Here is a 15915-nt window from a genome sequence, read left to right on the forward strand (position 1 = left end):
TAATTACAATCCCAATAGCAACTATATTGTTTACTAGTACCAGTAGCTTGTTTATCAACGCTAAAATTTCACATGGAAGGCTAGTTTATGGATATAAAATGCTGTGATTTTAATTGCAATTATTTTTTTTACTGAATTTTTCACACTGTTTCGCTTGTGTGAGACAACAAAAAAGACACACACAAAAAACACAAGCAATATAAATTATGCATTGAAGATAATTCTTTTGTGTGGTAGCTCATTCTCAGCTCAGGTTGAAACCCTTTTCATGTGCGGACTGCGCAGGCTAATCTGGAACGACTTTTTACAATCATTCATTGAGTCGTGTTCTTAGAAAACTGGGCATAATGCATGTGCATTAAGTGTCATCCCAGATTAGCCTGTGCAGTCCGCACAGGCTTATCTGGGACGACACTTTCCGCCTAAATTGGATTTTTGCTAAGAAGAGACTTCATTTAAATGAAAAATGTCATAAAAGCGGAAAGTGTCGTCCCTGATTAGTGCGAACTGCACAGGCTAATCTGGGATGACACTTTAGGCACAAGCATTATGCCCAGTTTTCTAAAAACGCGACTCCATTAAACCCTGTTATCCCAGAGTGTGGCTCACATGATGTTTGTTCCAGGAGAAAGGCAAGCTGGCCATGCAAGTGGGTCGCCTGTACGGGTCCAACAGAAGGGCAGATAAACCTGCCCATATCTACCTGACTGGCTTGAAGAAAGGGGGACAACTCTATCAGGAAATGGTGAACAAGAATTCAGGATTTGAAAACTATCTGGTATGCACATTGTACGCTCTTGTGTTGAGGTCATTAAAGCAAAATATGCTCCTTATGAGCTTTTGGGATCACCTTTTGTCTGTTGTTTGCTGTCCATTGTCAACATTGACCTTGTGAACACTGTAGAGGCCATATCTATTGCCATGAAACTTGGTCAGAACATTTATCCATATGATATTTTTGTGGATTTTGCAACCAAGTCATGTGGGGTAACAAACTAGGTCATGTTTCTGACAAGTTTGACAATGGTTCGTGTCTGCTGAAAAACATTGCCGTCAGGTTGCAGAACACAAACATGACAAGAGCTGCCCAGAACAGGTCAGTTCTTTCGGGTCTCAGATAAGCTACATTTGGGCCATGCTCTGTGAAAAGGGGGTTTAATGCATATGACTAAAGTTTCATCACAGAGTAGCCTGTGCAGTCTGCACAGGCAAATCTGGGACGACGCTTTCCGCTTGCATGGTATTTTTTGTTTACAGAAAGTCTCTTCATATCAAAGCATCCAGTTAAGGCGGAAAGTGTTGATTTGATTTGATTAGCCTGTGCGGACTTCACAAGCTAAACTGGGACGACACTTCACGCACATGCATTTAACACCCTTTTCACAGAGCATGATAAGATATCATGACATGATAGGACATTATGTGATAGGGGTATTAAATTATATGAATATATATCAGAATATAACATAATATGTAATATGCTATGATATGATACAATATCAAAGCAATTCAAAATAGTTTGAGTTACCTTTATTTTGTTCGAATAGAAACAAATGACCTTCAATATTGTTAACTAGCACTACTGTGCATTGGGCTTTAAACTTAAATTTTGTTTGACAATTTTTGTTGTTGTGTTTTACTGTAGATTGATGTAGCTGAGAAGACACATGTTGAGTTGTTTCCCATGGACAGAATTGTCTACCTTAGTCCAGACTCATGCATCCCTCTTGATGATATAGATCAGGAAAAAGTCTATGTCATAGGAGGGCTGGTAGACGAAGGGATCAAAAAGGTAAACACAGCAAGTGAGCATATAGTTTAAACAATGAAGGATAAAATAAGTGGTTCGGTTATGGTAGTATAATTAGTATAACAAAGCCAACAAGTTGTAATAAAGGGGGGGGGGGGGGTTGGTGGAGGAATATGATTGTGACTTTGTTCAGCTGTGGGTTTGTCCCAATACTTTTTACCTTTTTAACTTTACCATGCATGAAAGGATGACAAAACGAGTGCACATAAAACTGAAGAAACAATTTCTAAAAAGTCAAATTTATATTTTGGATTTTCGAAAAACAACTTGGCACAAACGTTTATTTATAAGCTCGACTTTTCGAAGAAAAATGAGAGCTATACTACTCGCCCCGGCGTCGGTTAAAGTTTTTTTTATAAGTCAAATAACTTTAACACCATCAGAGAAAATTAACTCAAACTTGGAATACTTCTTTATGGCAACAAGACAATTGTGTAGGCTAAGATGCATGTCAGCATTATTTTTAGATTTATGCCCCTTTTTACACTTAGAAAATTGAAAATTTGGACAAGTTTTGTGTTAAGTTCCACTTTATTCCTAAAGTATCAAAGCTTTTGCTTTCATACTTGCAACACTTACTAACAATCATAAGGGGACTGTGCAGGCAAAGTTATGTATCTCTGACCGGCATTTTGACAGAATTATGGCCCCTTTTATACTTAGACAATTGAAAAATTTGTTAAGTTTTGTGTTTTTGTCCATTTTACTCCTAAAGTATCATAGCTATTGCTTTCAGACTTGGAACACTCGCTATCATAAGGGGACTGTACAGGACAAGTTGCATAACACTGGTTGGCATTTTGTCGGAATTATGGCCCTTTTTTGACTTAGTAACTTGGAAAAAAAATTAATTTGTGTGTTTAGATGCACTTTACTTCTAAAGTATCAAGGCTATTGCTTTAAAACTTTAAATACTTTCTTACTATCATGAGGGTACTGTACCTGCAAGTTGAATTTTACCTTGACCTTTGAATGACCTTGAATCTCAAGGTTGAATAAATATATTTTGCTTAAATTGCCATAACTTCTTTATTTAGGATCAGATTTTATTCATACTTTGACAAAACAATACTTACCTGACATACTACAATGGACACTTTCCAAACCATCCCCCACGCCCCACCCCAGAATCCCCCCCCCCCCCAAAAAATAATAAAAAAATCCTTTTTATGTCCCCCACCCACTATAGTGGGGGACATATTGTTTTTGCCCTGTCTGTTGGTTTGTTTGTTTGTGTGTTTGTTTTTTGCTCCAACTTAAACATTTTGTTATAACTTTTGCAATATTGAAGATAGCAACTTCATATTTGGCATGCATGTGTATCTCATGGAGCTGCACATTTTGAGTGGTGAAAGGTCAAGGTCATCCTTCAAGGTCAAAGTTTGTTTTTTTAAAACGCTGAAGGGGACAAAGTGTTTCCAACAAACACATTTCTTGTTTTTCTTATTTTTTAAATATCATTTAATAAATGACCACACCCCACATTATTCCCCCTCTCCACCCCCACATAATTTTTTTTTTTGAAACATGGTAAAAAAAAAATATTTTTTTTTTTTTTTTTTTTTTTTGAAAGACCGTCCAGCCATCCCACCCAAGCCATTGCTATCAAACTTGAAATATAATCTTATTTCTTTGTTTTATGTCTTGACAAATGTTCAATAGATTGTGGAAAATATACCTGAACTCAGAATTGTCTATATTGTACCACTTCTTTAAAACATAAGCGATCAATATGTTTCAATTATGGTCCTCTTCAAGTTAAAATATGACTACATTACGTTGACCATATTGAATATGAACAATTTCCCCATGATGCCTTACGTTATACTGTCAAGCACTCGGAAACTCGAGTGCGCTGTCTTCTGACAGATCTGGTTTCAGGTATGAAAGAACCACATCACTTTTAAAAGTGAATGTTATTCCCACAGCAGTTTTTGGCAAATGCTATTAAATCTTGAAACTGAGTCTGTTGGAACTTGAAACTTAGTCTGTTGGATCTTGAAACTGAGTCTGTTAAAACTTCAAACTGAATCTGTTTCAAAAGTGTATGAATTTAAAACTAAATGTTTTAAAATTGTGTTTGTTAAAACTTAGAGCTGTTTCTGTAAAAACTGTGTCGGTTGAAACTTGAAACTGAGTAAGTTGAAACTATGTCTGTTGACCAAGTATTTGAACTGTGTTGATTGAAAACAATCTGTTGAAACAAGCATGTAATGGATCTGAGTTTCTAAAGACTGACTGTTGGAAACTAACATTGCAGAATGCCACACAAGATCGAGCCCTAGAGGCCCACATCCCTACAGCCCGACTCCCCATCCAAGAGCACATGACCAGACAAGATGGCATGCCTACCTCACTAGTACTCGCTGTTAATCAAGGTATCGCTTCTGAATGGAAAGGAACATTTCAGTTGTTTTTATCAATCACCATAGACAGACAGATATGTACCACTTTTTAACTTTTTATCAGCGATTTTTTGATGTCCTTTTGCTTTTATATAAATATAGATTATTGATCATGAGCTATGCCTTAAGGGCTTTTACACAATTTTAACAATCTACTTTTTACAGAATTTTTTATATTCAGGTTTACCATTACAGTTTTTTAATTATAATTGTATTTGAATGTGGACAAGGGAAGTCTTTCTTATAAAGGGGATATTATTTAATTGGTTCATTTAAAATACAACATTGGAGTTTTAGATTTCCGCAGTTTTGTGTCTAGGATTTCATTTATAAACACTAGAAATGGCGCGGCAGAGGCCGACGCGTATCCCCACGCCGAATGTTTGACCTAGGTGTGCCCCAGGGTTGGTAATGGGGCCATGCATAGCTGAGATTGACCGTATTGTCATAAGAGAAGTTCATCATCAATTAGAAGTGAATTGGTGTAGAAATGAAGAAGTTATAGTAAAAGGCAATTTTGGGTGGGTGTGACATATGTGGGCAGGGCGCCCCAGGGTTGGTAATTGTGCCATGCATAGTTGAGATTGACCGTATTGTCATAAGAGAGGTTCAGTATCAATTTGAAGTGAATCGGTGTAGAAATGAAGAAATTATAGTAAAAGGCAATTTTGGGTGGGTGTGGTCTATGTGGGCGGGGCGCCCCAGGGTTGGTAATGGGCCCATGCATAGTTGAGATTGACTGTATTGTCATAAGAGAAGTTCAATATCAATTTGAAGTGAATCGGTGTAGAAATGAAGAAATTATAGTAAAGGCAATTTTGGGTGGGTGTGGTCTATGTGGGCGGGGCCCCAGGGTTGGTTATGGGGCCATGCATAGTTGAGATTGACCCTAATGTCATAAGAGAAGTTCAGTATCAATTTGAAGTGAATCCGTGTAGAAATGAAAAAATTATAGTAAATGGAATTTTTTGGTGGGTGTGGCCTATGTGGGCGGGCGCCCCAGGGTTGGGATTGGGGCCATGCATAGTTGAGATTGACCCTAATGTCATAACAAAAGTTCAGTATCAATTTGAAGTGAATCCGTGTAGAAATGAAAAAATTATAGTAAATGGAAATTTTTGGTGGGTGTGGCCTATGTGGGCGGGGCGCCCCAGGGTTGGGAATGGGGCCATGCATGGTTGAGATTGACCGTATTGTCATAGGTGAGGTCCAGTATCAATTTGAAGTGAATCGGTGTAGAAATAAAGAAGTAAATGTAAAATAACCTAAAAAAATGAGTGATAATTTCTGACGCGGCCCCACCCCAACCCCTATAACTTTTGACCCAGGGGTCAGATCAAAATTCCAAATAGTGCAGGGTCGCACATATGCTCATAGCTACCATGTGTGTAAATTTCAAGGTTCTAGTGCTTTTAGTGTAGGAGGAGATAGTGGCCAGGACGGACGGACAGACGGACAGACGGACGGACAGACAGACGGACGGACGGACGGCGGAGATCACCACAATATCCCCACCTTTTTTTCAAAAAGCGTGGGGATAATAAACTTCTTGTTTAGATAAGTGACGGCATGATTAACCATCCTTATCCTAAAGGTCTATTATCAATAACGGATCTCAGTCTGTCACCTCTGTTTTCAGTGTTCGATATTCTGCTCAACTTCACTCAAACACGTGACTGGAGTCGGGCGCTTGCAGTAGGCGTCCCGCGTCGGAAAGGCTTCATCGCCCATAGCAACGCATTTAGCAATGATCAAAGAGAAGATCATAACAACACTCATGGCAACGAACATATCAACGCCCATAGTAACGAAAAAAGCAACAAACATTGCAAGGCACATGGAAACAAAGAAAGCTACACTCATAGCAACGAGGTCACGTGACACGGATGTTATAACGTCTAGAAATAAATCTGTTGTATTTATGTCTACACTTTTATTTTCTCATTCTGTTATTACCCACAAAATGATTTGTATATGTTGATGGTTAACTAAGAGTCAGTCTGTCAGTGGACGAGAGCACTCTGTACCACCAGCAGTTTTCAGCCGATATTCACTTCACCTGAAGGAAATGGATATGAATCTTTCTATGGGAAAACCGGGCTTAATACATGTGTGTGAAGTGTAAAGCTTATCAGGGACTACACTTTCCGCTTTAATGGTATTTTTTGTTTAAGTAATTATTTTCTTAGCAAAAATTCAGTTAAGGCGTAAAGTGTCTTCCCTGATTAGCCTGTGCGGACTAAAAAGGCTAATCTAGGACAATGCTTTACGCACACGCATTAACCTCCGTTTTCACTGAGCAAGGGTCATATTTGTTTATTTGCAAATCTGATAGATGCTTCGCAACCCTCAGTGTTGAGAATTATAAGTATTGTGATAAAGGCACAGTTATGAAAAACACTTAAACTTTTTATAACTAACTAAATAAATATGTCATACAAACAATATTCGAACTTGCCACAAAATAACATAAATAACACGTGGTTAAAACGGAAATTAAAACGGAAATAAAAAAGAGGAAAGAGTAAAAAAGGTTCTTAACTATAAAGCAAAGTGTCGAATAATAACCATATTAAGGTTATTTCATCACTTCAAAATTTTAAGTCTGCTTCTAGCATCACTGAATATCATATAGCGGAAACAAATTATTACACAATTGAAATACTCTGTCTGTGGAACATGCGTTTAACCGAACGTCCTGGTAGCATGAATAGCTCTTTATTACATCGAATCCCTTCTTGACATCAGCATCAGTATTATGACCTGAAACAATCCAGAAGTAAGTTAACCTCGTTCGGAGCAAACGTGGCTCTATGCATGTGCTTAACTTGTCATCCCAGACTAGCCTGTACAGACCGAATAGGCTAATCAGGGACGACACTTTCTGCCTAAACTGGATTGTTTGAAGGAAGTCTCTTCTAAACAAAAATCCATTTTAGGCGTAAATTATCGTCCCTGATTAGCCTGTGCGGACTGCACAGGATAATCTTGGACGGCACTTAATGCACTTGCAAAAAGCCCAGTTGTCATAGAACGAGGCTCTATTTATGACAAAATTTTATAGATCAAAAAGTGTCAGAAATCTTATGACGGGTCTTGTTCTCAGATTATTGTGTGTTTTAAAAATGACATGTTTTTTTTTATTTGTAAATATATACGTTTTGGAATGGTATTATTTAATTTTATTTTATACTTTCCGGTGGTTTATAGAGAAATATCAGTGAATTAAAACTGATAATTTCACTGTTTCAAACAATGAAAATTATCAGTGAAAATTATCGATAATTTTCACTGTTTATGTTAAATGACGTCATTTTTTGGACGAAATGACGTCATTTTCCCAACGTAATTCTTTAGTTAAACTCTTTAACAATGTATATAAACTGTGAAATAAAGCATAAAATAAAAAGAAAATTTGTTGGGTTCGGTGGATTATCGATTTTAATTCACTCGTGATCATATAAAATGTATATTTTCACTCGTGGCTGCGCCACTCGTGAAAATATTATTTTCTATGATCACTCGTGAATTAAAATCGATAATCCACCGAATCCAACAAATATCCTCTATATAATAGAAAGTAAAAGGGTGAATAAACCGTCGGCTCCGTGCGAAAATGTCATAACTAGAAAATCTTAACATTTCAGGAGGAGGAAAAAACTTCAGTTCTTTTTTAAACGCTACTGAAATTCGGAAATATTTGTCAAATGGTCATCTTTAACATTACTTTACGTATTTTTATGTTAACTGCTGTAATTTGCTTTGTCTTTAAATATATCGAGATAAGATAGTTTCTCAGAATTACTTAACACAATTCATACGAAACATTAAGAAACGCCAGATATGACATTTTTAAGGGGGTATATATGAGGTTTTCCCTCGAGATATGCAATTATCCGTGCTACTGGAATGCGTATTTCCATATATCTATACCTTAATGTTGATATCGGTCAGATTGAAGCGTAGAGGTATAAAAATACAATCAATCACATTCTTAACATTTATTTTACATTATTTGATGTCAACATACTCATCACACTGACTAGGAAATCGTTACTGCACAAATGATGAACCTTTTTAACCCGGTTTTCCGAAGGAAAAAACTGGTTATTATATTGGCGAATGCGGGTGGGCTGGCTGGCGGGCGGGCGGAACAAGCTTGTCCGCTCTCTAATTCAAATAGTTTTCATCCGATCTTTACGAAACTTGGTCAGAAGTTGTATCTAGAACTAGGTAAAGTTCGAATATGGGTCATGCCGGGTCAAAAACTAGGTCACGGGGTCGAAAAACAGATTGATCTTGAAACAAGGGGGGTAATTGTGATAAACAATCAGTAGAAATGCACATTTTGAGTTGCAGTTGTCTCCCTTTATCAGATTTTTTTTTGAAAACCTGGTTTTGTGATAATTTTGTCACTTGTTTGTGTGATAAATAAAATTGTCATAGAAATAAACTAAAATTAAATTAATATTTATATTTAAAAACAGCTTTTCGACTATGAGATAAAACAATTTAAAAGCATGTCCATCTTTTGCTTGGTACTCTGTTACAATGTGACATTTAACGCAACAAATAATGGAAACTCCTAATTTAACCATGTACTTCTTGTTTTCCAAGACACACGTCCATACTATTCACTAAGGAACTCTGATACCTATCATGGTGTTGTATATTTATGGACCACTCATGCTAAAATAAACGACAATAGTCATTCGAGTGCGTGACTGGTTTAAAAGTCCACGGCAGAAAATGATACCTTTATAAATCATATAATTCAAAATGAACGTTTAATAAAAGCATGTGAATGCTATCGCGTCACAGTCACACATGTATGTCCACAACATAAACTTGTAGACTATCATCAAAACGCACACAGATATATTTGGACATTATCTAAAGTCGACACAACGTACCTTTACAGAATTTGTGACCAATTATCTGCGCTAAAAAGCAGTATGCATAAAAAGTAACAACAGCTATTTCAAAATCGTGTTACAGCACTTTGTTTATAGAGGTCCAAAATAAAATAAAAACATTAAGCGATTAAATGGAAAAATGTACTTAATAATTCCAAACTTTTAATTAACAAAATTAGTACCATTTAGTCGGCTTGCAGAAAGTGATAACAAAAAAGTTCATAACATGAACTGCTTCTTTAAAAAAAAGTTTCTAGATCATATGGAAATCTATAAAATCTATCGAAAACGTTTTGTTTTAACTTTTGCGCAATCACAAAATACTGTATAGTGTAATAATAGTTATGTTTAAACATGAATTTGAAACAAAAAAATATTGTGGCCATTTTTCAGTCAATATTTTGACTTGTAATTTATTGAATTTGTAAGAACTACTTAGCTTGCTCTATTTTATTCTTGGGATCAGTGTGTCCACTGTGACATGAAAATAAACCCAAAGATTGCATACACAATAATATTTAATGCTTCTCAGTCAAATATTGTGCAACCTTTATCTGTATATCACGTGGTAGGGCAAAGTACAAATAGTTTAATCATCCGATGTTCTATAAATAGAAAAAAAACAATACATAAAGTCAGATAATATTTCAATTATCTTACATTCACTTCACCTATATGAATGATACAATGTCATAAAATCACATGACATGAAAAAAACGGTTAAATATCAGACCGTCCATAGGACATTTTGGGTTATCAACTTCATTTATTGTCGAAACAGCTTAGGCCAGATTGTTGACTTTGATCATTTATCACAAACTAAGATACAGGTAGCTACAATTATGAGATTGACTTTTATCAGCTTGGTTACATATGAAAAGTCTGTGATTTTGCATACTCTTGATTTAAATGTGGTGGGTATGTCACCAGTACTATTATATGGACTATAAAGGGTCTGTACATGCTATGATGAAATGTTTCATGACAATAAGTTATATATGCAAACGGACTTTGTGAACACTTGAAATTAGAACTCGGAAACTTAGTCCGATTGATCTAGAAATCGTAAGTGCATACAAACTGTTAATTTGCTTGTGATTTATTAAAGGTTTTTTTTGAAGGTAAATGTAATCTTTGTCACTTCATGTCATGTTCTTATTAAGTCTAGTTCTTCAAAGATTTTTTTCAAACGATTACTTGTTTATAAATATGTGTTTGCAAGTTCAAACGTGTATCAATCATAACAGACTTTGGAATAACCGTCAAGTTTTGACATCAGTAATACTTTGGCTAACTCCGGTTATTGTTTTTTTATTGAAGTCGTAACACTGTTATCTTTAACTCGAGATCCGATTGAAACATTGTTCCAATACAGTTTTCCATTCGCACATTGGTCAATTTAAACCTGGGGGGTTTGAGACTTTGCGTCTTTTCAATATTCTAGTACATTTTTTTAGAATAGACTGCGTTATGATATGTTATGCGACATAACAATTATCCCAACGCTTTTCGGAACGTTGATATTATGTGGTTATCTCAGCTGTAAGTCCGTCCGTCTGTCCGTCCTGGCCACTATCTCATCCTACACTATCAGCACTAGAACTTTGAAACTTACACACATGGTAGCTATGAGCATATGTGCGACAGTGCACTATTGGAATTTTGATCTAACCCCTGGGTCAAACATGCGGCGTGGGGAAACGCGTCGGCCGCGGCCGCGACAGTTCTAGTTTATATATTAATTTTAACATTTTTGCGACGCTTAAATTTTGGTAATTCTTAAACACCGCTAACGCATGTTTATTCATTCAAAATGTTAATATGAACGTATATTATCCATTTCATAATACATATTTAATAGTATGTTCGGCAATGAAAATCCATATTTACTTTCAGAAAATGGCGGAAGGAGGTATCAGTCGTACGGGGTCAGAGTCTGAAAGCAACCTCACTCACAGCAGCATGTACAGTCGTCACTCTCAGGCAAGTTAGCAGACAATGGATGTATGAAATAAAGCCGCTTGTAAAATACGTAGGGGAGTCAAATTTGCGACGTACAACTAAGATAGGCATAATACACCATTTAGTCCTACACAAAGATTGTTCCATGATCTGTGTAAGTCACATTTAAGATTTTAACATTCATTCAAGTTAACTGTATAATAAACATATTAAAACGTTGCCAAATTAGAAAATATTACACGATTGTATATTTTTTTATTCGTCGAGCTCCCAGGGCGATTGGAACACGATGTTACACAATCAACATGTGTGATTTAATACACCGGAACACCTCAGTATTGTAATATTGCATTTATATAAATTAACCTCCTTACGATAAGAACAAATGGGATGTACACTAGAAAACAACGATTATATATGAAACGGTATCTTGACACACAAGGGAAACACATAACATGTTGTGAAAGAACCGCATCATAAATGCTCCGAAAAACGTGTGCATCTAAACATAGAAATATAATTTCCCTAGTTTGAGCATAGCGAATTTGAGGAATTTATTTTCCATTGCATAAAAAAGCCTCTGGTAGAGGTCGCTCATTGCATTGTATTGGCGGTAATTGTCCTCGTCGAATAGACATTAGGCGTTGCATAACTGCCCAGTGAACACGTTTATTTTCGTAAATGTGACTTGTTTACGGTTGTTTTGTCACACGTTATAAATATGTCTTGTTCTGAGAAAACCGGGCATAAAACATGTGCGTGAAGTGTCGTCCCAGATTAGCCTGTGATGTCCGCACAAGCTAATCAGGGACGACACTTTCCGCTTAAACTAGATTTTCGGCAAAAAGGGACTTCCTTTAAACGAAAAATACCATTAAAGCGGAAAATTTCGTCCCTGATTAGCCTGTGTGGTCTGCACAGGCTACACTGGGACGAAATTTTACGCACATGCATTTTGCCCAATTTTCACAGAAGAAGACACATTTAATTAGTCATTCTGTTAGCCCATGTGTGAAAGAGACAGGCTCTTAAATCACAGTCACCATTCTAAAGTATTTTTGTGACTCAGACTTTATTTTATGTCGGTTCTGCTACGAGGAAGCAAAGGCAGATATATCCATTGAAGAAAAACAGAATATAAACATAGTAAAATTATTTTAGAAACACCCTGAAACAAAACTGTAATATTTTTATCTCTTTATTGTGTAACTCTATGTAAAAATGTAAAATATTGTCGGGGCTACTATTACATACATACTTTCGATTGATGACTGTGATTTTATTGTGTATTGCATGCGAACGTTAGGTCTCTTTAACGATCTGGCTATAACAATGTCGTTGTACACAGATTAATAAATAAGATATTAAACACTGATTTATATAAATATGATATAAAATTGTAAAAGTCAGATGATCGATTGTAGAAATACCGAGAATAGAAAATCAGTAAATCATTTCAGAAACAAAAACTTTCAACGGTGAACCTTCCGGATTATGGTGCATGCAAGCATAAGAGGCGCGATTTACATACGTAGAATTATCCAAATCTCTGTTATATTTTGCCTACATTTTTGTCTACAATCGCCGACCTTTCAGCATATATACACGCGGGCGTTTCAATAACGTTAATGAAAGAAACAAATACATAAGTTTCCTTCATAAAAAATAGAGAATAACGTCTTATTTATTTGTTAAAATCAACGAAACCATATGACTCAGTTCAAGAGTTTAACATAAATTATTATTTTATTAGAATTATTAAGTCGATCGCGCTTTTATTACTTCACACATATTTCTTTTTGATAGAATGTAAATATCATTTTTTTTTTCCTTATTTGTGAAGCGGCCTTTCGCCCTCACTTTCTGAAAATAATTACACGCTTACTTTTTTAACTTTGTGCTCAGGTGAGCTTTTGGGATAACCTTTTCTTCGTCGTGCGTCGTCCGTAGTCTGTCGTCCACATGCTGTGTTGTTAACACTTTAGTGGTCATATTTTTGTCGGATTTTCATGAAACTTTGTCCAAAGATTTTTCCTAATTAAATCTTGGTCGAGTTCGAAACTGGGTCATGTTAGGTAAAAAACAAAGGCGCTATGTCAAATAAAAAAAGCTATGTAATACTGAAGATGTCACATGTTTTGTCCAATCGTCATGAAACTTGGTCATACCATTTGTCTGTATGATGTCTAAGGTGAGTTTGAAAATGGTTCCGGATCGTCTGAAAACATGGCCGCCAGGGGGCGGGACAGTTTTCCTTATATGGCTATAGTAAAACGTTGTTTACACTATAGACGTCATATTTATGGTTAAATCTTCATGGAACTCTGTCCGAACATTTGGTCTTATGATATATCGTCTGTGTTCCAAAACTAGTTCCGGTCTGTTGAAAAACATGGCCACCAGAGGGCGTGTCAATTTTCATTATACGGCTAAAGTACAATTTTGTAAAGCCTAAAAAATGGACTTCCATTCAATTCTCCTACTCTCTATAAAACTCAATAATATCTGTGCTTGCATGGTTGCAGTGAAATATTACTGATTGAAGCCTTCTTAAATAGGCATGTGATGATTGTGTAATAGACTTACAGCTCCCTATAAATTTGCCCCCAATTTACTGGGCTCTCACATCAAATACCTTTGTCTTGATGTCAGATGGGCAGTATTAAGATAGACTGCTTATATAGTTTGAAGCCAGTCAGTAGTTTGGGTGTGGTTATCAAAGATTTGGGATTTTAACAGGTTTTATTGTTGTTTCATTTAGAAATATCATTGCAATGTGAGTCCAATTATTGTTCCGTTATGTTAAAATAATAACTTTGTTCAAAATGTTGGATAATAAAACAACAGCAATTAATAAAAATTTTAGAAGCACAAAAAACTGTTTGGTTCAATAGCTAAGTTGTTTTGGCAATTGTTTTTGAGAAAATAATGTATTTGTGCTAAAGAGTGTTTGTGTAATTAAATTACAAAAAGATTTTCAGTTTGTTTTGATATGATAAATTTTCAAATTTTTAGTGTGTGTTAACTTTAAAGTTTGCGCATCTGTGGACACATTTGTAACAATAAGAAAGATCAAATGTCAGATGTTTGGTACCTTAAAATAAGATCAATGTTGAATTTCTAGTACATATTTGCATACCCATTTACATTTTTATAATGGACTCGACTCTGATGATATATGATAACAATCCAATAAATTGAATTTAATTATGCAAAAACTATTTCATGAATATTCAATCTGTTAAAACAATACAGTTGTTTTCGGTATCTAAAGCTGTTCTTGCAAAAACAAGTTGTAACATGTCATCCCGTATAACATCCAAAGATGCTGAGATTGTGGAAAATTCACTTCCATTTTCTTTTGCTCAATACTGTCCTCGTATCACATTTATCCAAAATAAACCTTTGTAGCAATGGGAAATAAATGTCTACTTAAAAAACCATATACAAATACACAAAAACTACTTATTATAACGCATATATGTATATATTCGCCAAAACAACAAACCCTTTCTTTTCACAAAACAAGGTGAACAACCCTTGATTAAGGTTTCTTCTACTCAGGTGAGCGACACCAAGGCAACCATTTCCATCTTGTTTAAATTGTGAACATTTGCGCGTAAACTTCTCAAAATTGTGAAAAACGGCCATTGTTTTTGAAGGAAAATAAGCCATAACTAATGTGTATTTTAAGTATCATAATACAATGGTGTGTCAGTCTGTATCAACACTATTTATGAATCCTTCTGTTTAGCAATATTCTCTAAAACACAAATGATCAACAAATAATACAAAATAATGCATTTGTTCGTTCGCTTACTTTTATTGATGTTATTTAATAATTCAACAAACACTTGAGTAGTTTATTACAAAGAAATAGACTTCATTTGTAAATAAATAAAACTTTTTTTCTGAAACTATGTGTCAATCACATTCAGATATACATGTGTATGTAGTTTTTCAGAGCTTATATGACGAATAAAATAATGTTGCGCACCTTAAATTGACTTAAAGAGCATCCATCCTCATTTGTTTTCAGCATTATGTCGAGAGTGTTTCCGTGGAGATCTGCAACATAATGACTCGGCTCGGATACGGCGAGCAAATAAGACGGTGGAGGGTTGCGAGGTACTGCGAGCATGATAGGCATCTAAATGCACAACTACGTGATTTTACTATAACGACAGCTGGAAGCAAGGCAGAGGGCCTTACCTGCCTTTTCGAAAGTGACAGGGACTTATTACACGCGCTGAACGGTGTCATATGTGTAGAAACTGGTATCAATCTTAACACTATACCAGACGACATAAGTGTGTTTTGGATGGATGATACAGGTGTTTATCCAGGACACTGTATACTGTTACTAAAAAGGCGAGCGCGTCTTCTTAATGCAATTATAAATGATGCTCTGTGTGAAATTGGTTATGGAGAATTGCTATTAAGTAGTGTTTTATTTATAGATGAATGCTCGAGACTGACAAATCAACATAGTACTGGAAGGGTGCTTCATGAACGCGCGGGGCCGGCATTACCGGAAACCGTGGAAGGAATATTGAAGGTGGACATGGTATATTCAATACGCTGTCAGTGCCCCAGCATCCTACACAGATGGGCTGTCAGACCCCGTCATTGGCCACAATCAGTTATAGTTCAGAAAGTCGTATCGTTAGGAGCCTATGTAACCCCGACGGGATTTAAGGAAAGTGAAAACAAGCACATCGAATGGAGGATTTGTTTTAACTCCGGTGAGACAGAACTTATGAACAACCTTAATGACACACAAGCGAAAGTGTATGTTCTGCTTAAATGGATCCTTAAAGAA

At 35.9% G+C, this 15915-nt stretch overlaps 2 protein-coding genes and 1 long non-coding RNA gene across 8 annotated transcripts in view; 1 reads left to right on the top strand and 2 right to left on the bottom strand.

Moving 5' to 3' along the window:
* Positions 1–15915, bottom strand: part of LOC127839085 (fibroin heavy chain-like) — a 278358-nt gene that overhangs the window by 29786 nt on the left and 232657 nt on the right. The window lies entirely within an intron of this gene.
* The window catches only part of LOC127839089 (tRNA methyltransferase 10 homolog B-like), a 90401-nt gene that overhangs the window by 9005 nt on the left and 65481 nt on the right, over positions 1–15915 (top strand). For 3 of the 6 annotated variants that reach the window (XM_052367287.1, XM_052367288.1, XM_052367289.1), the window contains 4 exons: positions 626–778; positions 1646–1792; positions 4071–4188; positions 5855–6137. In XM_052367287.1, the coding sequence (XP_052223247.1) occupies positions 626–778; positions 1646–1792; positions 4071–4188; positions 5855–6096 (660 nt within the window). In that variant the 3' untranslated portion in view covers positions 6097–6137. Of the gene's footprint in view, positions 1–625; positions 779–1645; positions 1793–4070; positions 4189–5854; positions 6138–15915 lie in introns of those variants that run through there. The other 3 variants (XM_052367284.1, XM_052367285.1, XM_052367286.1) reach the window with 3 other exon arrangements.
* LOC127839102 (uncharacterized) overlaps positions 15678–15915 on the bottom strand; it is a 41308-nt gene continuing 41070 nt past the window's right edge. The window contains exon 2 of the long non-coding RNA XR_008030152.1: positions 15678–15861. This is a non-coding gene — a long non-coding RNA (uncharacterized LOC127839102). The remainder of the gene's footprint in view (positions 15862–15915) is intronic.

The sequence above is a fragment of the Dreissena polymorpha genome, chromosome 7 (genome assembly GCF_020536995.1).
Source record: "Dreissena polymorpha isolate Duluth1 chromosome 7, UMN_Dpol_1.0, whole genome shotgun sequence".
Classification (NCBI taxonomy): domain Eukaryota; kingdom Metazoa; phylum Mollusca; class Bivalvia; order Myida; family Dreissenidae; genus Dreissena; species Dreissena polymorpha.